The sequence below is a fragment of the Tachypleus tridentatus genome, chromosome 7, assembly GCF_004210375.1.
Source record: "Tachypleus tridentatus isolate NWPU-2018 chromosome 7, ASM421037v1, whole genome shotgun sequence".
NCBI lineage: Eukaryota > Metazoa > Arthropoda > Merostomata > Xiphosura > Limulidae > Tachypleus > Tachypleus tridentatus.
This window is the reverse complement of record NC_134831.1, coordinates 164,453,651-164,481,209: the sequence shown is the minus strand read 5'-3', so window position 1 is coordinate 164,481,209 and position 27,559 is coordinate 164,453,651. Positions and strand designations below refer to the sequence as shown.

Below are 27,559 nucleotides of genomic sequence, written 5' to 3'. Positions count from 1 at the left end.
CATACTTCCAGAATACCAGAAGCAGAATCAGTAACCATGTGATCACCAATTTCAGTAAGTAAATATTTCCATAACTTCCATTTTTAACCAATTTTTCATGTAACTCTTGTTAAACTAACAACAAGCGGAACACTGAGATTCCACTCACATCTACACAGCCTGAAATATGTTTCATGCAACTTGTAATTAATCTGTTATTTACTTAAAGAACTTTTGGTAAAAGTATTTAAATGTTAAACTACAGAAGAATTTCAAAAATCAAGAGTCAAAACAAGCAACTAAAACAAAGATTCAGATGTAAGAAAAGGCTACTACAATCTTGTTCTTCATTCACAGGAACAAAATTCCTTGTACGAATTGTACAGTGGTGATTCAAATACACTATTCTTAGAACTGGTATCTTAGAAAAAAATCAACCATGCTTTAAACAGTGTTTCATAACATATTCTGGTTACAAGTAAAGTCACAGGCCGTGAGATTTTTTCATATTTCTATTCTTAATGAAGTTAATTGTGCATACCTAGAAATATCATCTTAAATTCTTCAGGCAATGTATTAATATCAAAATGAGTTGATATGGTTATTTCAAAGTTACATATTTCTCTGAAGAACTACCATGTGTGCCTTTTCCATCATCTACATATGTATACACAGCAGTCTCTGTGTCTTTGTATACAGTGTTATACTAACCTTGACTAAAGACACTCTATTTGTTGAAATAAGTGTAATACAGCTTGTTACTACCTGCATCCATCACCTATGAAAATACATTTGATTATGGAGGGAAAACTCCTATAAAAACTTTTCAAGCACAGGGTAGCTTTAAAAGAAGCTTTCTACAAAACATTATAAAGAGCATTAACCTTACCAATGTATAAATCTAGTATAACAATTTAATATTATATAAACTTTATTAATGCATGCTTCATGTATCATGATGTAATCTTACACAAACCATATGAATGTATACCAGCACAAGTAAACTCCTAACTCAACCAGGCACTGTATACATTTGATATATACCAACACAGGTAAACACCTCACTCAACCAGGCACCTTTTACGCATTTACTTAATGTATACCAACATAGGTAAACATCTCACTCAAACAAGCACTGTATGCACGTATTTGATGTTCACTGAAGCCTCAGCACAAAAGCCAAAATCTCATCTCCTATTCTTTCAAAAGGTAATTACAGTTCATTTAAGTTCCCAAATTTACTATGTCTACTTCTAATATTCCATAGTAACAACAAAAATGTACATCTGTTTGACTTGTTTAGACCTGTAAACTTTAGCTCAGTTTCAAATATTTTAGAAATTGAATGTTAGGAAATATCTTTCTAAACTGGAAACTTACCTTTTTAACAAACATTTTCTACATACTCTGTTTTTAAAGCTAGTTTTATTATTGTTTTAAAACGGAAAGGATCTGGCAAATACTTGCATCAAAATTCGTCATGCTACAGCATTGATGCCAAATATAGTACTTAAGAGAATCTGGTTACAAACGAAGGTTACTACTTAATATGTATTCTTAGTATTAATAGCATTAGGAATAGCTGTGAGGTAGAAATGCTAATCTAGTAGCTGACAAAGTATAACATAACAGTAGGTTTTGGAAATATTTGACTATGTAGATATATCCTCACCAGCACTATATAGACTGTCTTCTACATTCAAGAGACTTATAAACAGAACACACAAATTCAGGAGTTAACTTGTTAACTGTAGGAGCCCTATAGAAATTATACTGAAGCAACATCATTAGAGCTGAACAAAACACACAAATACAGGAGTTAACTTAGGAGTCCTACAGAAATTATACTGAAGCTACATCATTAGAGCTGATTGTTGAGTACACATAAATAATGTTTGTTCAAAGAACAACCTCATTAACAAAGCTGGACAAGTTCTGTACTACAATGATCTTATGGTAAGATAAGATAAAGTGGTAACTTAAAAAACACAAGCTCCATCTTCATTGTTTAAGTCGTGTTTAATATTAGGATAGATGTAGATAATAACAATATATAAGAATACGTTTGATTAAAACCGTAAAGTATTTAAATGCACTAATACATGTACACGTTTTCATGTGAACAAAGAAGTGATAGTACCTTCCCTGTTTATGTATATCCTTTAAATTTGTGCCATGAATTACACTATCTTGGTAGATTTTGTTTAACACAAAAAAACATGTAAATGTGCATATATACATACATATATTTCACAAATTGATATTCCAGTTTGACAACAATATTAATATGGAGTGTAATTTTACTATATGTATCTAGTAATCAAATTAAGTCAGTCCAGTTTCTTTCCTGGCAAACTTCACAAACAGAATCAGTTTTTATACAAGTATCCAGATTAAAAATGACATTAAAAAAATTTCTCTAAAACTCAAAATATATTTTTAACACTGAAAGTATGTTATAAGTTATTAAAATATGACACCTCTCTCCGATTGGCTTTAAACACTTCATAATATCTTCATAACAAATATGTGAAGAAATTTAACAAAAAAACACATCTACACCAAGTTCACGACTAATCTTCTGGCAACTTCCACTACAAAGTTAAGTTTCTCTTTAATGATCAACCCTCCATAACTACCCATTAAGATACCAGACTGACAAATATATAAAAGAAGTTGTTACACCCTGGGAAAGTTTAATGCTATTTCTGGCAAAGAGCAGGCAAATTCCACAATGGAACAATCTACTTGTGCAGACCCCACACTAAGACAGACAGTTGGAAAAAGTACTAACAGCACTAAAATAACTACATCAAGTCATACTGAAGCCATCATGCTGTTTCAAACTTGATAGCTTAAACCTTGTAAATGTTAACAGAAACATTTGATTCTCACAATGTCCTTTCAAGAGTGGATGTGAGGTTAATTTTTCTGTTTGTTTTTTTCCTTTTTCATTGTGCTGAAACATAAAGGTAAATTATTGTCTAAGATGTTCTGGACTATAACAGCATTGTGTATATATATCAAAACAAAACATCTGTTATCAAACAAATTTTGTGGGCCAGAAAAGTATCATTAATCTGAATACAGTAGCCCTTAATGACAGTTATCAGTGTTTCTCTTTGTTAATACCTTCTTCATTAATTATAAAGTATTTGTTATGAGAAGAACAATCAAACTTTCCATACTTTCTTATATATTCAATCTTATTTGCTGGTAGTTTTAATTATAGTAAAACATCAAATTATATTTTGATGTTAATAAAAGAACCTATTACTTATTTTAATAAATAAAATAATCAAAATAGAAATACATTTTAAAGGTTAATAAAACACAGCTACTCAAGATAAAAGTACATTTTAGGAGTTAATAAACAAAGCTAATCAAAATACTAAGAAAAGAGAAAAGAGATACCTGCAGTAAAAGTTTGTGTGCAGAACTCAAATTAATATCACACTGATACTGAAAATTTTAATTCTAGATAAGGTTTTATATTGTGTATATATGCAAACTAATTCAATGAAAATTTTCCAAATGTGTTTATCGCTCTAAGACTTCTATTAATTTTGTCCATTAGTATAGTAAGTGAAAAAGTATGATAAAAAACATTTTTATGCTCCACAACAACACAAAAGAAGTTAAAGTCTAGCTACAATATGTGTAGAAAATGAAATGGGCAGAGAAGTTACTATGTACAGACTAAGGAAAAGATTTGCCATTTTAAAAGAGTCCACAGTTTCATTTTCTAATGATTCATTTATATTTTTATGTGTATTTTTCCTCTTCTACATACTATTTTTGTTATGTTTATTGGAAATTAAAAAAAATATATTAAATTTTGTAAGCCAGTGAAATAAAAACTAAAGTATAGTAGTTTGAAAAAGGACACAATTCTTAATTTTTGAAGCAGCATTATACAAAGGAAGGTAGATATCTATAGAGTAGTAACTTCAACACTTACCAGCACAAATCACACAAGTTTTAAACACAAGTAGTACTAATATGTTAAGTACATGTACTAAATCAACTCTTCCTTACATAATAAGCAACTCATACATTCTTCCTTACATAACAAACCTCTCTTGTTGGATCGTTACCTTCTTGTGGTGAGAGGGCTTGCATGTGCTTGTGATCCTGAGCACGATCATTGGGAGCCTTGTGCTCCTGGTATGGTCACCCATGATGGCAAAGTTGAGAATGATGTTCCTGACAAAGAACGATCCAACCCCCAGTCCCCAACAGCCAATCCTGATGAAAGGGTGGGTGAGGGCTACAATAGTTCATCAAATTCCAATCGTCTTGGTTTCCTTGCCATTGGACTCAACTTGTTGACTGTCAAGGACCATGCATCTGCTGGTGTGTAACATCACTGACATGTTAAATCAACTCGTGCACAGGCATTTTCCAAGTTTAACAAAGTTTCCTGAGCATGAAACACAACTCAAGTCTTGCAGTGATTGGCTATAAGCAATGGAGGCAGAATTGTGAATTTGGAAGCTTCTAGTTCAGACTCGGCTCACAAGTGGTGGATGTATGATTCAGTTGTTAAGGTCTTGTTTAGAAGCAGGGGAGCTCTTTAGCAGTAACATCCATGGCTGAGCAGCCCTTTTTAGGATCCACTCTGCTCACCCCACATGGGAAGGAGGCTGGAAAAGGTGTCCTAAACAGTCTGCTTAGTTTCATCTGCCTTGGATAATTGTGTCTGAGAGAATCACCATCTTGTGGTCAAAACACACAAATGCTAAAATTCGGAACCTGGAACATATGAATGCTTATGGACATGGACAACTCTAACCAACCTGAAAGGCACACAGAGCTAGTCTCTTGTGAAATTGGGAGATTCAGTCTCAACATCATAGCTCTCAGTGAGACCAGGAGATTGAGAGAAGGACAGCTGAGGGAGGATACACTTTCTTCTAGAAAGGGCATCTTCCTGAAGAGTCTCGGATTCATGGGATGGGTTCTGCCATCATGAACACTCTTCTTTCCAAGCTGATGGAACTACCTGTTGGTATCAATGAATGACTGATGACCCTGCAACTCCATCTTGCCACAAACCAAAAGGCAACAGTCATCAGTGCCTATACTCCCTCCTTCGATGCTGATGACAACGTGAAAGAAGCTTTCTATGCCCAGCTGGACTCTATCCTTTCTAGCACACTAAAAGAGGACAAGATCATCTTCCTTGGAAAGTTCAATGCCAGAGTAGGGAGAGAATACGATCTCTGGAAGAGCACCATTGGAAGGAATGGCATTGGGAATGTTAATTTCAACGGAACTCTCCTTCTGACCAAATGTGTGGAACACAATCTTGCCATCACCAATAGTCTGTTCTGACAAAAGAACAAATAGAAGGTTTTGTGGCAACATCCTTGTTCCAAATGCTGGCACCTGATTGATTACATCATTGTGAGGACCAGAGACCAAAAGGATGTTCTTCAGACTAGAACCACGACTGGTGCTGATGACTGTTAGACCAATCACCACCTCATTTGGTACACCATGAAATTTCAGGTCAGTCCAAAACATCTACTCTGAAAGAAGCTGGCAATAAAAAAATTAAACCTTGCAGCCCTGAAGAATAGTGAGAAAACAGAACTTCAATTACAGCTCAAAAAGAGCTTCAAAAAGACTACCTAAACAAGAGTGAACATCATTGAAAATTAATGAAGAATGCTATCATATCAACTTGCACCCAAACAATTGGCCACCTCTCCAAGAAGAACCAGGACTAGTTTGATGAAAATGATGAGGAACTTAAACGACTCATTGACAATAGGCACTAAGCTTTAAGAGCTCTACAAGCCAATCCTAACACAGTGGAGAAGCACGCAAGACACCAGAAATGCTGGGCTATCCTACGTAACACAACCCAAAAATTGAAAGATCAATGTTAGAGAAACAAAGCCTGAGAAATCCAGCAACTTGCTGATATCAGCAACATCAGGGGTTTCTTTGCTGCCACCAGAGTTATCTATATAACAACTACAAATAATAAGAACTCCACTGCATAGTCAAGATGGGGCAACTCTCCTTAAAACTGATAAGGAGATCAACCGACAATGGAAGGAGCATTTCAAAGAGATCCTCAATTGCCACCCAAATGCCGACAAGGATGCTGTGCTCCAGAACATCCCACACCAGCCTACTGAAAACACTCTCAGCAAAATCCCGACTGTAGAAGAAATGAAAAGCACTATTATGAAAATGAAGAACAACAAAGCTGTAGGAATCGAATATATCTGAGCTGAAATATTCAAAGAAGAGAGACTGCTGATCCAACAACAGCTCCACCAGCTAATCACCAAGATCTGGGAAACTAAGACCATTCCTTTGGACCTGAAAAATGCCCTGGTGGTCTCCATCTACAAAAGAAGGGGGGATAGATCGGGCAGCAGAAATTATAAAGGCATCTCACTTCTATCCAATGCTGGTAAAATCTTGACAAAGATTCTCAATGATCGACTGAAGCCTCTGGCTGAGAAGATCATGCCAGAAATCCAGAGTAATTTCTGACCATCAAGAGGGACAACAGATATGATTTTCATTGCCTGTCAACTACAGGAGAAGCCTCTCTACATGGCCTTCATTGATCTCACCAAGGCCTTTGACAGCATGTACCATGGATTATTGTGGAAGATACTTGCTGCCAGTGGATGCTCTGTAAAGTTCATCACCATCCTGTGCCTCCTCCATGATGGAATAATGGCAATAATTCAAACTGATGGAGGACTAACAAAAATCTTTTCCTGTCAACTCTGGAGTGAAGCAAGGCTGTGTCATCACACCAAACCTCTTTACTAGTTTCATTTTTGCCATTATGTATTTCACAGAGACAAAACTACCACCAGGCATCGAGATCGAATACAGGACAGACAAAAAATTCTTCAGGCCTAGCCACTTCAAGACTAAGAACCGAACACCACTGACCTTTGTGATCAACCTGCAGTATGCTGATGACAATCAAGTGAATTTTTCAGTGAACAAGAGCTTCAGGACTTCCTTAATGCTTTTGACTTTGCCTATCAAAAAGTGGGACTTTCTATCAACTTGATCAAGATCCAGATTCTCCATCAACCAGCACTTGCAATGGTCAACTCTGTATCTCCTGCTGTCAAGTTAGAAGACCAGCTCCTAGAAAACATCAGCAGTCTTTGCTATCTGAGAAGCCATCTCTCATCCTCTGGAGATATTGACTGAGAAATCCAGTATTGTCTCAATTTGTGCAGGAACTGCCTTTGGACATCTCGGAACACAAGTTCTCCAGGATCAAGACATTAGGACAGTCACCAAAATGCTTGTATACAAGACAGTTCTTATTCCCACCCTCCTGTACGGATCTGAAATGTGGGTCATATATCATCAACACCTGAACCAGCTGGAACACTTCTCCAGAGTATCTTGAAGATCAAATGGGAGGAATACAGAACCAACCTCAGCATCCTTAAAGAAGCCAAGATTAGCTATATTAAAGCCACCATCATTAAGAGCAGCCTCTGATGGACAGGCCACATGCTCCAAATGGATGACAGCTGACTCCCAAAACAACTCCTGTATGGTCAATTGAAAAATGGGAATCAAATGAGAGGAGGACAGAAGAAGCAGTTCAAGGATGGCCTGAAGATAACACTCAAGAGTTGCAACATTGATGTTAGCAATTGGGAAACTCTCGTTCATGACTGAAACATCTGGAGATCCCTTTTCCATCAGAGTGCAGTATTATTTGGGTCATCAAGAAGACAACATTTTGAAGAGAAGCATGAGAAGAGGAAACAATGTCATCTACTACTGCAACCTCTTTGTCCCTCAGAAGACCTGTGCAGCAAGGATTTGCTTCATTAGCCATCTCTGGACCCAAGTATGAACTTGAGGGATCGCCATGACGATGACATAACAAACAATTCAAACAACTATTCCTTACATAAACAACTCATACAACTGTTACTCATATAATAAACTGCTGATACTGTTGTTACTTACATGACAAACAATTCATACAACTGCTTTTTTATGTAACAAACAACTCATACAACTGTTCCTTCCATAACAAACAATTCATACTACTGTTTCTTACATAACAAACAGCTCATACAACTGTTCATTACATAACAAGCAACTCACACAACTGTTCCTTACATAACAAACAACTCATACAACTGTTTATTACATAACAAACAACTCACAGAACCATTTTCTACATAGCAAACAGCTCATACAACTGTTCCCTACACTGAAAACAACTAATACAACTGTTCCTTATATAACAAACTATTCATACAGCTGTTCCTTACATAACAAACAATTCATACAACTGTTCCTTATATAATAAACAATTCATACAACAGTTCCTTACATAACAAACAATTCATACAACTGTTCCTTAAGTAGCAACTCACACAAGAATTCCTTAAATAAGAAACAACTCACATGAGTGTTCCCTACATAACAAACAACTGATAACTATTCCTTGTATAAAAAACAACTTATACAACCATTATTTACATAACAATCAACTTATGCAGCTGTTCCTTATACAAAAAACAACTGATACAACTGTTTCTTATACATAAAATAATTCATACAACTGTTCTTTACATAATAAACTTCACACTACTGTTCCTCATATAATAAACTATTCATAGTGCTGTTCCTCACATAACAAACAGCTCACAGAACCATTCCTTACATAACAAATAGCAGTTGTTTCTTACATAACAAACAACTCATACAGTTGTTTCTTACATAATAAAAAGCTAATACAACTGTTTCTTATATAAAAATAAACTCATACAACTGTTCTTTACATAATAAACTCCCTTTACAACTCCAGAAGTGTTGTATAATATTTATGAGTTGGTGAAAATAAAACAACTTACGAGAGTCGATTTAAACGCACCGCCTCTTCTCTTAACAGCCGTGCATAATCATGACTTGAGTCTAGCTTGTAAAAAAATAGTTTGTACCACGTTACAGAGAATTGACTTCAAGTGCGCACATGCATGACCTTTTCAAGAAACATATGATAAAGTCTTCAACACAACCCGTGGCGATTGGTTAAAGCTTATTGTGACACTTTCTTAAGTGAACTAAACCTGCTCTAATAGTAAATGCAGTTTCTATGCTTTATACTATTATGTCAGCATATACGCATACAACATTCAGTGATGTGTACATATTTTTTTAGATAATTATACAGACTTGCGCGCACCAGCTATATAGCATCCAATCAAATAAGAATTAAAGCTAAACACAGTTTTTGCTTTTGTCAATAGTAACTGGTACACGATTGGCTAAATATACCCTAAAGTTTAATGTCGAGATACATGTATATATATGTATACTGTAGTTTCAAGCAGGATCATAAGTAATTTACTATAGGAGCAATCCCAGTATTTATAGAACATTCTATTGTTATAAATTAAAACGCATTCAAGTATCCATATGCATTTCTACCGCACACAAAAAAGAAAAAAATACCTAAAACTGTTACTAGGCCAGAATAGAGTAATATAATTTAAAAGATTTTCAGAGTTCAACAGCTGACTTAATACGTGTACTAGTAACAGTCTACTCAAAACTGTATTTATAATTTGTTTTGAAAACGAGATCAGCTTTGCAGTACTTTTTAAAATTAAAGACTGCTTTAAATAGTATAAGAGACTTACACTCACCATTTTGTTAACAAAATAATTCATTTGTTAAATTATCTCTAAGAGCATCCTTAAATCATTGAACTTCTTTTTCAATAACGTTTCATGAGAAACAAAACAGTGCAGTACGTAACACGTCACTTCGTATCATGCTAAACAAAGCATGCTAAAGATGCTAAAAAACGACATCTACTGTTGAAAAATATCACTAATTACCCCCTTTATGTATACGTAAACTATATCTGAAACATTATCGTGTTAAAAAATCGTTACTTTAATTCTGATGAACTGAGACGTAAATATGATTAAAATATTACACTTACCAACTTAATCCACTTCATACCGTAATATTTGCTGTTGCATGGTTAGTTAATATGAGTAGCATGTCAACTGGGCTAAAGAGTCCCGAAGGTCCACGAAATACCTCGTCGGCGTTGGGTATAGTAAATATAGTGTGGTTGGTATTATTATATACTCCTATTTGCTTTCACTCAAAAGTTTTTTTTCTATCAATAACCTCAGATTATTTTAATTTTTTTCATCTGTATATCATAAAGATATTGGTTTTCTTTCCTGTTTAACTTTGATCCTAAGAGAACCAAAACCAAATGACCATTCTACTCTTACATTAATAGTTTTTTTCTAAGTTCAAAGATTAAAAAAGTAACAATAATTACAAAAAAAAGTTTTTTTTTAAACCAATAAAGGTTTGTTTGTTTTGAGTTTCGCGCAAAGCTACTCGAGGGCTATCTGCGCTAGCCGTCCCTAATTTAGCAGTGTAAGAGTAGAGGAAAGGTAGCTAGTCATCACCACCTACTACCAACTCTTGGGCTACTCTTTTACCAACGAACAGTGAGATTGACCGTAACATTATAACGCCCCCACGGCTGAAATTCAAAAACAAACAAACAAACATATTGACAGGAAATTGTACCATAAATCGGATGAAAAACTACTTCTGAGTAGATATGCATACCATCAATTTTACTTAGAATTCTAGGTTGCCAGATTACTGTTTTGATATTGATTATATATTGGTACATATAGTTTTTATTCGCATCGAACATTGTCAGGTATTTGTGAGAATGTTCTATTGTATAGAATATACTGAAGAATTGAGTGCAATACCCCAGTTTCCATGTGTCGATGTTTTTGTTTTTTTTGTTATAAAATAAACATAGTTATGAAGAGGATATGCCTTCTAATGGGGAGATTGTATTGATATTTATAATTACTAAATAAACAGTGATAAATTTATAGCTATATTCTGACACGTAACTTCAGTCACCTGAATGTAGAGGGCAGAGCGGTTAGAATCTAGGACGTCTTGTTTGGTGATGGGAAGTAAAGGCTTGGAATGAAATGTTTAATTGAGTGTTGTGAGTTTTAAGAGTTAATTTTATGCAGTAATTCAAGAGAGAAGGTAGGGTTTGAAAATTGTATAGAATGTATTAAATGATAACGCAAAAAAGTACTGCTTGTATTTTTTGTTCGTATAAGTTTATATTACTGTATTAGTAAAGTAAAATTTAAGAAGTATTACTAATAGTAATAGTAGTATTACACTAGTATGGCAGTAATACTAGTAAATGTAAACAATATTATTACTAATAGCATACTTATGCTGAATATTTGTATTACAACTGTACAGTGTACTACAGCAACTTGTAATGCAGCAATACTAATAGATTAACTCGGAGATCAACAAAATTAAAATTAGTAGTAAATTATTGAATGTTATTTAATAGTGTTAATAACAACATGCCTAGTTTGTGCGTAATTAAGGATACATTATTCAAGCTTAGTCTAAAAATCCAACTTCAAAGTTATAATTATTTTAAATTGTTATGAAAATGAAATCTACATCCTAGTACTGATCTGTACTATAGTCTATAGCTTGAATGTTTTCTGCTAGTGCTACTGTACTGTCGATTTGAAATTGTGGTGTCTGGTGCTTTAGGTTTAACTTTATCCCTAATATAGTACTGTCTACGATATCCCAGTAAGTTAGTAGTATTTAAGGGGAAAACGTACCTGAATTAATTGGGTAGGTATCATAATACAACTTTAAATCTTGAGTTGTGATTTTAATTACGGGGAAAGATTATCTCATTTCTCTTTGTTCTCAAGACCCAGGTATAAAATCATCAAAACCTTGCAAAAATAGGTTTGGAAATGGTTTTGTGAATTTTATTTAAAACGTGGAATATAAAAGCAATTGTGTGACAGGTTGTTCTCATTGAATATAATAATGCACTTATTAGGCTAAGGATATATAATGCGTAGTAATGAATAAAGTAAGAATTAATTGTATTTTTAGGATAAACCATTATAAGAGAAAGTGTGTAATTGATTTTATATGGTGAAGGTTTAATTTAAAAGTTGTATATGACTAGGCTTTTTGCTATTATTATGGAGAGAAACATAAACTCTTCTTTGATATGGAATCAATCATAGATGCTCATTTTTATTTTCAATATTTTTTTTCTTGCTTTATTTTCTATGTCTAGTATCAGTGACGATAAACAGTATAAATGTGAGAAACACGATGTCATTCTTATGTTAGGTTTCCCTTGAAGTGATTTCCTCTACGTAGTGAGGGGACCTCTCAGAGAAGGTTCTGTACTTTCAGTTTACTTCCTCTGGGGTCTGAACATGCACCCACGAGTTTGCTTTGAATGGTGATTTGTGAAATGGAGGAGAGGATTTTAATGGTTAGCAGGTCCATCTCTAACACACCACTTTGGCCTTGAATTCTTATAAACAGGCAGTCTTGGAATGCTCCTTCCCCAGGATCATTTGGCTGGTCCACTTGGGCTAGAGTTAACCAAGTACCAGTGTTGGATGTTCTCAACAGGTGTTGTGGACATTGTGCATAATATTGGTGTTTGGGTATAGTGTTTACAAAACTCTGGCATTGCTGCAATGCCCTTGTTTGCAGTCTTTCGGCAGTTTTCTTTGTACACAAATGACAGATTGGGTGATGGAAAAGTGCATGGCACTGCTGATCAATTAGCATGTTCCCTCCTTGTCATTACCACTTCATACACCCTTGGAGCCTGTAGTCATGTGTGTTTCCTTGGGTTGCACCATCACTATTTGTTCTCTCTACCTGTGTCCTGGAGAGACCTATAATAAATCAGATCCTGATGCCCTCATTTAACAGTTACTATCTCATCTCCATTTTTAATCCTTGGGAATACTAATGGACACAATCCCCTCTGGGGTGGTGCTGTCATTGATGGGAGGGGTCGTTCCATAGAGCATATGTTCTTGAATCACAACATTTATCTCTTCAGTATTGGTTCTTGTACTTATTTTCATGCACCTAGTCAGTCTTTTACTGCTATTGATCCCTCTATCTGCTCCCCTACATTTTTCTCTTATTTTTTTATGGAGGGTTGACATTAACCCATGGGGGAGTGATTGTTTTCTAGCATCTCTTCTACTACCAGTTCCAAAGTCATATGGGACAAGATTCAGAAGGTCAGTGAACAGTATACTTCTGTCCCCCTTCAATCTTGCTTCCTGATGGCTATGAAGTTGTTGATGACCAGAGTATCACCAATAGCTCTTCTCTTGTATCTAGCACTTTTACTTCATCCTCCACCTTCTTAGTCATCAAGACATGGGCAGAGCAATTGTTTCTTTCCTTTCAGGCTGATCTTCTCTATGACTATGATTGCTCCTTTACACTGGTAGAACTCAAATTTGCTCTTCATTGGTCTGGCAGTACATTAGTTGGACCTGATGGTATTCACTATGAGATACTGTGCCATCTCTCTCCTGCCTCTCTGCTACTCTTCTGGTTGTTTTTAACCAGTTCTTGCAGGAGAATTATTTTTCCTGATGCTTGGCAGTGGGCTATTGTCCTCCATTTTTCAAGCCTGGGAAGGATCTCAAGATGTCTTCAAACTACTATCCAGTTGCTTTTACAAGCTATCTCTGTAAGATCTCGTCGATGTGGATTCCTGTACGTAGTGAGGGGACCTTCCAGAGGAGGTAAACTGAAAGTACAGAACATCTGTGTGTTTGCTAAGCATGGTGACCCATAAAGGGGAGGAGAGGATCTTGGTGGTTGAGGGGTCCAACTCCAACACACCACTTTGGCCTTGAATTCCTGTAGATGGGCAGTCTTGGGGTGCCCCCTCCCAAGATGAATTGGCTAGTCTATTTGGGCCAGGGTCAACGGAATGCCAGCATAGGACATCCTCAACAGGTGTAGTGGACATTATGTCTGATACTGATGTTTTGGTATAGTATTCATGAAACCCTGGTGTTACTGCAGTTACTTTATATGGCACTGTAGTGCATCCCCTCATAGAGCTCCATGGTGGGTGGGTTTAGGGGGCACCAAAATATTCTTTTTGTTATTATGGATACTGTTCAAATAAAAAAAAATAAGTACGACAGCATAGAGAAAAATCCGACTACTGGCAAACAACCGTGCATTGAAGTCTGTATGGTCAAACTCACAACTTGAATCTGTGCCATGAATTTTAATTATATATTCTTTAACTGAAAAACTCTTAGGACAGATGTTTCCATTTTTTATTCAGAAAGGCTTGCTGGCTCACCTAAATTGGTAAAAAAAATTATGGTCTAGGGACATTTTGGTGGAAACAGCTTCATCACAACATTTTAAACTCCTCTTGAAGTTGAAGGCCATTTGTGATATACCCATTGAGGTTACTTCTCATTGTACTTTAAATTCTTCCAGAGGAGTTATAGTTGAGAGGGATTTAAAGACCCATTACAGAGTCAGAGATCCTTGCAGGTTTCACCAACCAAGGCATTACAGCCACGCACTGAATTTTCACTCTTATAGATAGGATTTTGTAGCCAACAAATGTTCTAATATTAACATTTGCAACATCACGTCCTCCTACCACAATCAAGGCAGAATATCTGAATTGTTAGGTACGGCCTTATATTCCTAGCCCTGTTAGATGTTTTCATTGTCAATGATTTGGTCACTCAAACATCTTGCTGTGGTTCCTTGGCATGTGCCCATTGTGCTGGTAAAGACCATGATGCTTTTGAATGCCAACTAGAATTGCATTGTGTTAACTGTAAATTACTATTCCCAATTCCATCTTGGACTTATGCTGCTGTAATCCATTCCACTACTACAGTAGGAGTCCAGACAGACCTTTCTGTGCCTCCTACAGAATCCTTAACAGTGCATCTTAATCTAGTACCCTCCAAAATCAACAATGTTAATGAATCAGCATCTACTTCTATCTCTGTCCCTACCACATCTTCCAGTCATTGCTGAACATCACCTTGTTCAAGTCCAGGTGTTTTCATGAGGTCTTCCTCTCTTGACACCCCAAAAATTAAACAACCCATTCATTCATGTCATCAATCACTGAAACACGTCTACAAACTCTGACCTGCCTACTCCGATCTAGAGCAGTATCACTAGAGAGTGACCGACCCACATCCAGTAAAGAAAAAGCATGGTTGCAATCAAAATGTCTCCATGCCATATTCTCCTCCAAAATAAAGAAAAATGGCTACACTAATCCAATGGAACTGTCGAGGTTTTCAATCAAATGTGAATGACATCAAGGATTTGATTGACTTTTATCATCCCAAATGTCTTTCGTTACAGGAAACATTTTTAAAACCTACTAATACAGTCACAATTCAACAATACTCCTTATACTGAAATGACAGGTCATGTGTAGATAAGGACATGGGGGAGTAGCACTACTGGTTGATCAACATGTGCCCACCAGGTCCTTGTCATTGAATATGCCCTTGGAGGCTGTAGCCATCCGTATCTCCTTGGGTCGTACCATCACTGTTTGCTCTCTGTACCTTACCCATGGAAAAAATTATCATCCCTCAGGCCTTGGTGTCCTCATTAAGCAACTGCCAACCCCCTTTTTAATTTTGAGGGATTTTAATGAGCATAATCCCCTCTGGGGTGGTTCAAGTATTGATGTGAGGAGTCATGCTATAGAGCATATGCTCCTGAATCACAACCTGTCTCTCTTCAATACTGGCTCTTACACTTATTTTCATGCACCCAGTCAATCATTTACTGCTATAGATCTTTCTATCTGCTCTCCTTTGCTTTTCTTGGAAGGTTGACATCAATCAATGAGGTAGTGATCATTTTCCTATCATATTAAGAGAGATTGGCCATGGTCAGTGTCACCTGACCTGTGTGCCTCAGTGGAAGTTGGACCAGGCCAACTGGCCCTCTTTCACTGCTCTCTCAGAACTTGATCTTGCTATCTTATGTAGATCATTGATAGATGATTGTGTAGCAGCAGTAATTAACTGTATTGCCCAAGTAGCTGCTCTGTGCATCCCCAAAACCTTGACATCTTTTACACAGCATCCCTGCACTTGGTGGAATTCTGCTTGTTCTATAGCATGAAAAGCTCAGAAATGTGCTTGGGATAAATTTCATAGATATCCCATGCTTACAAATCACATTGCATTTCAGCAAGTCTGTGCACAGGCTTGATAAGTTAGACATCAAAGCCAGAAGGAATCTTGGATTAAATATACCTCCAACATTTCTTTAACCACCAGTTTAAAAGTCATATTGGACAAGATCTGGAAGGTGAGTAAATGGTATACTTCTACCCCCTCTCTATTTTAGTATTCACTGGCTACAAAGTTGCTGATGGCAGTACTTTTGGTGAATGTTTCTCTCGTATCTATCTCTTCAAACTCATTCCCTTCCTTCTTAGCTATTAAAACACAAGTTGAACATCTACCTCTTTCCTTTTTGACTAATCATCCCTGTGACTACAATCACCTTCTTACACTGGTGGAACTCAAACTTTTGCTTCATTGGTCTGGCAATACATCAGTTAGACCTGATGATATACATTATGAGATGCTATGCCACCTTTCTCCTGCCTCTCTTGCTATTCTCCTGATTGTCTTTAACCAGGTATAGCAGGAGAATGTCTTTCCTGATGCTTGGTGCCAAGCTATTGTACTCCCTATTCTTAAACCTGAGAAGGATCCAAATATTCCTTTGAATTACCATCCCATTGCTTTGATGAGTTGTCTCAGTAAGACCTCAGAGAGGATGATTAATGCTCGTCTTGTTTGGTTTCTTGAATCAAACAACCTTCTCTCACCCATTCAATGTGAGTTCCAAAGACAGTACTCCATGATAGGGCACTTAATTTGCTTTGAAACATCAGTTATAGAAGCCTTTTCAAAGCAACAACATTTTGTTTCTATTTTTTTATTTAGAGAAAGCTTATGATACAACATGGAGATACGTCATCTTGCGATTTCTTCACTCATAAGGATTGCATCGCAATTTGCCACTTTTTATTAAGCATTTTTTAATAAACCACCAATTCCAGGTCCGTGTGGGCTCAACACTTTCCTGTTTTTTCCCACAGGAACTTGGAGTCCCTCAGGGCTGTGTTCTGAGTGTCATACTTTTCATTATAAAGATTAATGCCATCAGTGAACAGCTACCCCCTACAGTTGCAAATGGTCTTTTCGTTGATGACTTTCACATCTCATGCCAGTCATGAAATATGAGGTTTATTGAGTGGCAGCTACAAACTGCAATCAATCATATACTTAAATGGACCACAGCAAATGGTTTTCAACTTTCTTTCTCTAAAACTGTTTGTGTACATTTTTGCCACCAACGGGGTATTCATCCATATCCAGAACTTCGTATTGATGATGATGTATTTCCTATCATCCCTGAGGCAAAGTTCTTGGGTCTTATATTTGACTGTAAATTAAACTTTATTTCCCATATCACACAACTTTGTGTCAACTGTTTAAGAGCACTGAACATCCTTTGTGTCCTCTCTTCCACCTCTTGGTGAGCGGATCGATACTCCATGCATAAAATTTATTGTACCCTTATCCAATCCAAACTTGACTATGGGCCTATGGTTTATGGTTCTGCCAGAACCTCAGCACCGAAAATGCTGGATCCTATCCACCATCAGGGACTTCAGTTTTGCACTGGGGCCTTTCATACTTTTTCAGTCCAAAGTTTGTATGTAGAGTCCCATGAACCCCTTCTGCATATTTGCTGTTTGCAACTCTCTTATGTATGCTTCCAAACTTCACTCATTACAACAGCATCTTACATGGGGTTGTGTTTTCCATCCTCAGTGGGCTACTTTTTTTTTTGTAATAGAAAATCTGCCATTGTTCCTTTTAGCCTTCGTATTGAGGCACAATTAGAAAAATTGGATATATCTTTGAATAGCATAGCATCATCAACAGTTTGGCCTCTTCCACCATGGCTAATTACTATCCCCAAGTGTGAGTCATCTGAGGAAGGCTGGTTTGCCCAATTGGAAATATCACTCTTTATTTGCTGAACATCTTTCAAACAATCCATCCATTCTGATATATACGGATGATTCAAAATCAGGTGACTCTGTAGGTTCTGCCATTGCTTGGTATGGTTTGGTTATAGCACACAGAATTCCCTCTACAGTTTCTCTGTTCACTGCCAAATTGTATGCGATTTCTCTTGTCCTGAATCATATTGAAACTATGCAATATACGAATTGTACGATCTATACTGATTCACTCAGCTGTCTATTGGCCCTGACATCGTTCCATTTTAGTTACCGTCCTATTCTTATCAATATCCAAAACCAACTGGCCCATCTCTCCCTATCATTTATCTCTGTCCAGTTTTTTTGGATACCAGGTCATGTTGGTATTCATGGGAATGAGCTAGCTGACAGAGTGGCAAAGTCCATCTGCTCTGGCTCTATCACCACTGTCCCTATTCCATGCATGGACTCTGGTCCAGTTATTAAAATCCAACTATACTCCAGTTGGCAGTCGACCTGGAGTGAGCAATGAAATAATAAGCTTTTTCAAATCAAGCCATCTTTAGCTCTTTGGCCACCTTATCTCAGTAAAGCTTGAAGGTAGGAAATTGTTTTGGCTAGGCTATGCATTGGACACAGTTTTTTAACTCACCACTTCCTTTTATCTGGTACTGATGCACCAATGTGTGGTCTGTGTGGCACTCAGGCCACAGTCATACATATTATCATGCCACCATTAGAACCAAGAATGATGCTGCCATTTTAAACATATTTTAAGGTAGGTTTGCCCTTGACATTAGCCAATGTCATAGGTGATACTGGCTGCCTCATTCATGTTTTTACATTTTTAAGAGCAATTGGTCTGTTAAACTTAAGGTTTTTATTGGACTATACAGTTTTAGCATGATTTCTTTTACACATTTTAATTTTACTTTGACCTGAACTCAGGACTGGAAAGGCCAACTTCAGGTGACTGACAGCAAGTTTGAACTTAATGCTTCAGTCTTCCTGGCAGGTCTTAATTTTACATATTTTATGTATTTTTACCTTCATTTCCACATACCATTATAGTATACTACATCTTGTTTGGCACAGATAGCCTAGTAGCTTTGTGCCAATAAACATGAAACACCTACCTACCTGCATCTGTAAGATCTTGGAGAGGATAGTTAATCATCATCTTGTTTTGTTTGTCAAATCAAACAACCTTCTCTTGCCCACCCACTGTGGATTTTTACAACAGCTCTTCACCATAAACCACCTGATTTGATTTGAAATGTCAATCAGGAAAGCTTTTCTCAAGTGACAAATCTTGTTTCTGTTGTTTTTTTTTACCATGAGAAAGTCTGATACTATGTGTAGGTATGGCATTTTGTGAGATCTCCACTCATATGGATTGCTTGACCATTTGCTCATTTTTATCAACAATCTTTTTAATGGAACGGTGATTCCAATTTGGTGTGGGTTTGACACTTTCCCACAGGAACATGGAGTCTCTCAGGGTTGTGTCTTGAGTGTCACATTTTTCATTATAAAGATTAATGCCATTACTAGACAACTCCCTTCTCCTTTACTGTTGAAAAAGGACACTGTCAACAACTTTCACATCTCATGTCAGTCGTTGAGCATGAGGTCTATTAAGCAGCAGCTACAGACTGCTCTCACTTGTTTACTAAAGTGGACCAGAGCAAATAGTTTTACCTTTTCTCTTTCTAAAACCATCTGTATGCACTTTTACCACCAAGAGGGTATTCACTCTGATTCCAAGCTCCATTTCAGTGAAGTTCTGCATCCTGTGGTCCCTGAGACAAAGTTCTTGGGCTTATATTTGACTGTAAGCTGACTTTCATTACATACATCAATGTGACAAGTGTACAAGGGCACTGAACATCTTCCATGCCCTCTTTTCCACCTCTTGGGGAGTGAATCAGTGTTCTGTGCTAAAGATTTGTCCTGCCTTTATTTGATTGAAACTGTACTATGAGTCTCTGGTCTATGGCACCCCTAAAACCTCTTTCTTGAAGATGTTGGACCCCATTCACCATTTGAGGCTTCAACTCTGCACTAAGGCTTTTGCACTTCTCCAGTCCAGAGTTTGTACACTGAGTCTCATGAACCTCCTCTACACTTCCACTGTTTGCAACTCTCTTTACTGTATGCTTTAAAACTTTGATCCTTACCATAGCTTCTCAACTAAGGTTGTTCTTCCCTTCTTCAGTGGGCCATATGTTTTCATAATAGATGGTCTGCCATTGTTCTTTTTGGCATTTGTATCCAAGTGCAGCTGGCTGAATTGGGTCTGTCCTTGGATGACGTTGCTGTATCAACATACCTATCCCACCATGGCTTGTTACCATCTGTAAGTGTGATCTTTCTTTGAGTCATCTGAAGAAGGTGGATACTCGAGATTGGGAGTTCTGTCTTCTATTTGTAGAAAATCTTTTGAACCATCTATCTATTACTATTTATACATGTGTTTCAAAATTCGGTGATTCTGTAAGATCTGCCATGATTTGTTGTGGCTAGATGGTTGCTTACAGGATCCTCTCTACAGTTTGTGTTCAATGCCTAGTTTTATGCCATTTTTCTTGCCCTAGATCACATAGAAGCTATGCAGTACAGGAACTGTACTACTTAAATTGACTCATTTAGCTCCCTACCTGCCCTGGAGTTGCTTCATGCTAGTTCTCACCCTGTTTTTGTCAATATTCAAAACTGACTGGCCCATTTCTCTTATTAACAGTAGATAGTAAAGTTTTTCTGGATAGCAGGCCATATGGGTATTTGTGGGAACTAACTCACTGACACTAGATAAGCCTGTCTGCTCTAGCTCTCTATTCAAGACTTGGTTCTGCACCAGTTGGCAGTAAACTTGGAGTGAGCAATGTGATAACAACTTTTCTACGTAAAACCTTCTATTGGACTTTGCGTCTTGTTTCTGTAAGGATCAGAAGAATGTTATCCTAACTAGGCTACACATTGGTCACAGGTTTTAACTCATTGTTTTCTTTTATCTGGGACTGATGCACTAATGTGTGGTTTGTGTGACACTCATTCTACAGTATTTCATATTTTACTGTCATTATAACCATGAGAGATGCCACATTTTAGATATGTTTTTACCATGGGTTTACCCTTGACATTGGACAGTGTCATTGGTAATGGTGGCACTGTTTCCCTTACAATTGTTTTTAATTTCTTTAGGGCCATTGGCCTTTTTAATTCTATTTAAGTTTTTATCTGATGTTAGGCCACTTTTTTGTTTTAACTTAATTTCCTTTTACACTTTATAATACTTTTACTGTTTTATTTTCTTTACCAGTTGTTTATTGCAGATAGCATAGTTGCTTTGTACTATAAAACTCCAAACAACAACTTGCATTAGGTTACTGTTACTTAATCAGAGAAAATGTCACATTTTTTTGGTAGGATGCAAGTATAATTTGGATCACATGTTTAATGTAGGTGAGAACCCACACAAAAGTTGGTGATTAAAGATGGCTTAGCATTTAAATGTTTTCTTCTGTTTTTATAAGAGAAAATACTAGAAATAACTTGAACATTCCATGGGAAATATTGGAACTGTTCTTGTAGGTAAATAGAAAGACTTAGAAATTAAAAATAAATCACTCAAGTTTGAGGTTTTCTCCCTGGTCTTACGGGAAGTCAAAAATTGTATGTACAGTTTTTCTTTCATATTTGGCATGTGCAGGTCTATAGTCAGTGGGCAGGAAACGGGGTCCAGAGAGCTGTTAATGTTACTCCAACATTTAAAGGGTAATACTAAAATTATAGCTGTTCTGTAGTGATAAAAAATTAATGCCCACATCATTTCATTCTTGCTTTATAAAGCTCTTTTTCTCAGGGATGCTACTTGTTATGTAAATGATGGAAATTCCATGTATTTGGTGTATTTAAGGTCTCAAAAAGCATTTGATATGTTTCCATTTATGGTTAGGGGTTGGAATAAAATCAATTCATTTGACTGGAGCATGTTTGGATAGGAGAAAGAGAAATATAGTTGTTAATGGAGTGCAGTCAAACCCATTAGTATTAGTAGAGTGTTTTAAGGTCATTGCATGTACCTTAGTTTTTATGTTATTTACATTAATGATTTAATGGCATTGATAGAGGTATAATTAGTCAGTTAATAATCTTTACTAATAACATTAAACACTTGGGTATTTACAACTGTACTGATGATCAGTGATGTCGAGAAAAAAACCCCACTTGTAGGAAAATATATATGTAAAAATGGCTCATTTGGGTTGAGAAAATTTTTTTACGTAGAGGAGCGAACAACGTTTTGACCTTCGGTCATCGTCAGGTTCACAAAGAAAGAAAGTGGTAACTGATCAGAAGCTGACCACATGTTTGAAAGGTGTTGTGTAACTGAGTGTCAGAATGTAGAGGGTGTGCTTAGATGTTTGAATATATAATTTTGTATTATTTATTATATTATTTTTCATATAGGTATAAAGATGTTTCCCTTGTATTGGTTTATTTGGGGCTTGAGTTGTTGTATAAGTAAGACTTCTTTAATGTTGGTGTGGTGTTTGTCAATGTAATTTTTACATATCGTCTACATATCTGTACCAGTATAGTGGTGGATGTAATGCTGTGTTAATTGCTTGTGTTTCAACTTGTGTCATAAAAATATTGGTTAGAACTGGTGACACTGGATTGCCCATGCTTAGGCCATTTGTTGAACGTGAAGTTTGTTTTCATCGTGTTGGATCATATAAGGGTTGCTAATTGGTTACTGAGAATATCTATTGATGGGTTAGGATCTCGGATATAGAATTCTTAGGCTATCTTGCAGGCTTCAGCGGTTGGAACTTCTATAAAGATGGATTAATATCGAAACAGGCCATTAAGGCTTTATGATTAAGTTGGTTAAGATTAGACTTGAAATTAAAAGAGTCTTTGATGAATGAACTGGCTGATGTTACATATTTGGAGAATGCCCATGCTATATATTTACCAAGATTGTAATTAAATGATTCATATGTGGACATTATTGGTCATTATGAACAATCTGGTTTATGAGGTTTGGGGATGCCAAAAAATCACCCATACTGGACTATACATTCCTTGGTACTCAGCACATGAAACAAAACAAAAACTCAACATACTAAGAAACCAAATAAACATAGCCATAAAACTATGCTCACCAGATAAAGTTAACGATGAGTTAGACAAAATAAAACAACATCAACATCAATAAGTTTCCTTCACAAACCATAGAAAACATTATACGCACACACCTAGACAGAAAGCAAAATCAACCAACAAAAGTAAATATATCTCACGAATCAGAAAATCACAAAACCATATACTGCTGCATGCCATATATTCCTGACATCAGCAGAAAAATAACCAACATTTGGCAAAAACTAGTAACAAAATATGATATTCCAGTTAATACCAAATTTATTCAAAAAAACCAGGCACAAAACAGGTCTATACTGTGTAAAAACTACATTGACAAACACCACACCAACATTATTTATAAAATACAATGTGACAACTGCCACAACTTCTATATTGGAAAAACAAGTAGAAAAATGGAAACCAGATTCAAAGAACATAAGTCACCTTTACATGTTTTTGAATACTGCAAGTCAAATAAACACAACATAACCATAGAAAACACTCAAATACTAAATAAAGAAACAAACATAAACAAATGCAAAATTAAAGAAGCCTTACTTATACAACAACTTAAACCCAAAATAAACCAATACAAAGGAACACCTTTATACCTATATTAAAAATAATAAAATAAACAACACACCCCCTCTACATTCTAACACTCAGTTACACAACCCCTTTTAAACATGTGGTCAGTTACCTCTTTCTTTCTTTGTGAACCTGACGATGACCCGAAGAAGGTTGAAATGTTGTTTGCTCCTCTACGTAAAAAATTTTCTCAACCCAAACGAGCCATTTTTACATATATAACTGTTCTGATGGTTTTGATGTATTACAGAATGACTTGCTTCAGCTGGAAAGTTAGACAGGTATTTGGCTAATTTCCTTTAAATATAGTGAGTGCAATGTAATGCATTTGGTTTTTATAATTTTTTATATACACTGGAATCTATTCAAAATCACAACTGTAAATTACATGGAAATTCTTGATATAATGGTGGATAAATCATTCAAACAGTCGAAGCACTGCTCTGTTATTAGTACTCAAACTAGCAGAATTTTAAGGTGCATTTGTAGACATTGATTAGAATTCAGAAGAGCTAATTCTCTCTAAAACACTAGTTTGCTCTTGTCTGGAGTAGTGTACAGTTTTGGTTTGTTCATGTAAGAAAGGATACTGAGTTATTGGAAAGGGTTCAGGGCAGAGTTGCTAGGAAGAAAAAAGGATTATCTTACAGGGATAGGATATTTTAATGTATTTTCTCACAAGAATAGAGAAGAGTAAGAGAAGTTTACAATATTATATGTGAAGATACTAGCTTGAGAGACACAAGTTTGATGCCACACTGATGAATTGTTTACTGTAATTCTGGATTTATCATGTATATCTTCATGAATTTTGGCACATATTTAGTAGACACAGAAATGTTTGTTGTATGCAAAAATGATATTACAAAATATTTTTTGCTAAAGATTTGTCTGTGGATTTACAGCTAATCTGACTCAGATTCTGACAAGTCAGAGTGCAAGCTGATGTTTATTAAGAGTAAAAGTACTTTTCTTTTATCATTTCATATTACATTTTCATAACAGTCTCAGTGAATATTAAAATTATTTGTTTTTGGTAAAACTTCATATTTTATCTGATATTTTGTCTAATGTAACCCTAACAAGTAAAATCATAAATTCTGTACAATGAAATGAAAAGTTTAAAAATATGAACTGAAATAAACAACACTTTTTCCTTTTTTAATGCATAATTTTCCTTGTTTCATGTAGTTCTTATCTTTAAAGTTTCAACTGTTAATCTTTTCACATCTGTTTTCTGTAAATTTATGGTCTTGTTGTACTAGTTGGGTTTCAGTTCTCCCATTAAATACAAACTCTGTAGGAAGTGTCTTGCCATGGGTCGTAAACAACACAAAGTATATGACAGAATGATTTTTGTGATTGTAAATCATAACTGGGCTAAGCCTAACTTTTTATTACTAAGTTAGTTCTTCAGATGTATATATACATAATATATACAAGGCAGTAAAATATCCTAAAACAAATATAATTTAATTGATTTTCTAAGTAATAAATAGGTTAAAAGTTCACTGTCCTGCTCAGAAACTAAAACCATGATTGTAAACAAACCCAAGTATCTAGTTACACACACCAAAATGAACTAGTCTAGTGAATCATGCTCTTTGTGTTTGTTATAAACAAGGTTATAGCAAACATGAGACAGAATTATTGATATTAAGACTTGATGAGATAGGAGAAGCATGGCTTGTGGATTTTAGACATTTTACATCTTGGTAAAGTAAGAAGCTTGGAAGCTAGGCATTTATATTCTAGCTTTTCAGTATAAGTGTGCAATTGGTGGGATTCTTGGTAGACAACCAGGAGGTCATACTGTCAAGGCTATCCTAATGTGTTGTTCATTAGACTGTTAACAGGTAATATTGTGGTAGTAACCCTAGATGCATATATTACAAGACAACTGGTTGATACTCTATATTGGTTTACTTATAATTTAATACTGGCAGGGTAAGTGAAAGTTTTTTCACACTGTAAGGTGTAACCTGCAACATGTTTCCTGTCAAAGCATATGGCCACTTCCTTCCTTGCTGTTTATGTACATGTTGAAACTTGCATGTTTTGTGAGTGTTTCTTACATTTTTCATATGGGTTAAAAATGTTTTTATTATATTTTTTTTTGGTTGCTTGTATGGTGGTTTGATCTAGATAATTCATGCCTTATCACAGTTCTAAATAGTTTGTGTCGTCAAGGTTTCTTTCAGGTATTTCTTATATCACCATGGTTTCTTCTAAGAACTTCATGTTTGATTATAGTTCTAGGTATCTTATCAAGATTTGTTACAGATAATTTATGAAATAATCCATGTGGTAGAATGGTTATATTTCTGTGTATATTAGCATGATTGTTTTATATAAGTGTCTGCAGTAATAAATGATTGTATTTGTTTAAATGTTTCATTAAGACAACTTGAAATAATTCAGTATCTAACATAAAGTTATAAAAGCTTTACAAAAAGAAAAGATATCCTTTTAATTCTTTAGATATCAATTCAGTTCTATTTCAAATTGTTTGAAGTTGTATCAATCCAGTAAGGCCCAAAATATAATTTAATATTGAAGTGTATGTTTTAGGAGCTGTAGTAAGTGTTTTTGTTTTCCCCTACATTTTATATATGGATGTTACATATTTACACATTTTTAATTGAGATTCCTCTTCTGGAATTTTTTAAGTATGTATCTCACGTACAGTCTAATTTGGTTTTGTTTTAGCTATTCAGTTATGTCACAGACCTGATAAAAACCTCTGAGTATTAGAACTTACGTTTGGTTGAATCTAATACAAAGAATGCAAAGCTAGTAGAATCTGTATGTGGAGAGGAAATGGTTATTCTGTTGGGATTTGAACATCAAATTAACAACATGCAGAGTTCCAACAACATTTCTGAAGTATTGCTTGGATGATCTAATACAGAATGTATACCCAGTTTTTTGTGCACAGAACACTTGGTATGTTTTTATGCGGTAAGATGATATATACAACTTTTTTAGTAGTATGATGTTATAGTATTTTTGTCAGCTAATGTTGTATACAATGTTTTTTCTAATTTATTTTTACAGCTGTTTTTCCAGTATCATGTCTTTCTTTTTTTCATGGAAGATATGTAAATTGTGTTTCTCATCGGATAGGATGGTTTATACAACTTTGTTTTTAAGTACAATGAAATAGCTTGTGTGTTTCAGTCAAGTTAATACATGGTAGTGTACACATTTACCAGAACATTTTTGTAATGTATTTTTGATCTGTTGTAACAGTTTAAAATGTTGAAAAGCAGCAAAATATGTAAATTTCTCATTTTCTCCATCACTTAAATATGTAACATGTTTAATTAATTTAAAATTTTAATGTCTCATTTTCTCTTTATCAATCACTTTAATACATCACATGTTTAATTAATTTGAAATTTTAATATCTCATTTCCTCTTTATCCATGCATTAAAATTTTAATGTCTCATTTTCTTGTTATCCACCACTTTGTGTTACATGTTTAATATGAAATTTTTAAAAGAAAAGCATCATGTAGCCACAAATGATAGAATGCAATTATTTTAAAAGTTGTTCAAAGTGTCTAATTTAAAATACAAACTGTGTAACATTATTACATGCTTTAGTTTCTGTAGTAGTCGTGACTGACAAAATTATGCAACTCTCACATTTTATGTAGGTATAAAATAGATGATTATTTAAGTTCATCCAGTACACATACAGTATGGTACTACCATTAAAATGCCAAAACAGAGAGAATTAAAACCTTTTGATGGAGTCAGTCACATGCTCATGTAATGCGGGTTGAAAATTGGGATAGATTCCCAAAGAATTTAGCTGCCTACCAAATGGTGTGAAGTACAGACAAATACAACCAGGTTTAATTCTGTAACATCAGACAAAGA

At 35.4% G+C, this 27,559-nt stretch overlaps 1 protein-coding gene and 1 pseudogene across 7 annotated transcripts in view; one reads left to right on the top strand and one right to left on the bottom strand.

Annotated features, from left to right (window-relative positions):
- Positions 1-9,117, bottom strand: part of LOC143257099 (solute carrier organic anion transporter family member 3A1-like) — a 31,838-nt pseudogene extending 22,721 nt beyond the window's left edge. The window contains exon 1 of the transcript XR_013031687.1: positions 8,856-9,117. The product of XR_013031687.1 is annotated as a solute carrier organic anion transporter family member 3A1-like (transcript). The remainder of the gene's footprint in view (positions 1-8,855) is intronic.
- Positions 9,118-10,914: 1,797 nt separating this feature from the next.
- Positions 10,915-27,559, top strand: part of LOC143257098 (uncharacterized) — a 28,438-nt gene continuing 11,793 nt past the window's right edge. The window contains exons 1-2 of one of the 6 annotated variants that reach the window (XM_076515329.1): positions 10,915-11,052; positions 26,381-26,617. In XM_076515329.1, coding sequence (XP_076371444.1) covers positions 26,584-26,617 — 34 coding nt within the window. In that variant the 5' untranslated portion in view covers positions 10,915-11,052; positions 26,381-26,583. The other 5 variants (XM_076515323.1, XM_076515328.1, XM_076515326.1 and 2 more) reach the window with 5 other exon arrangements.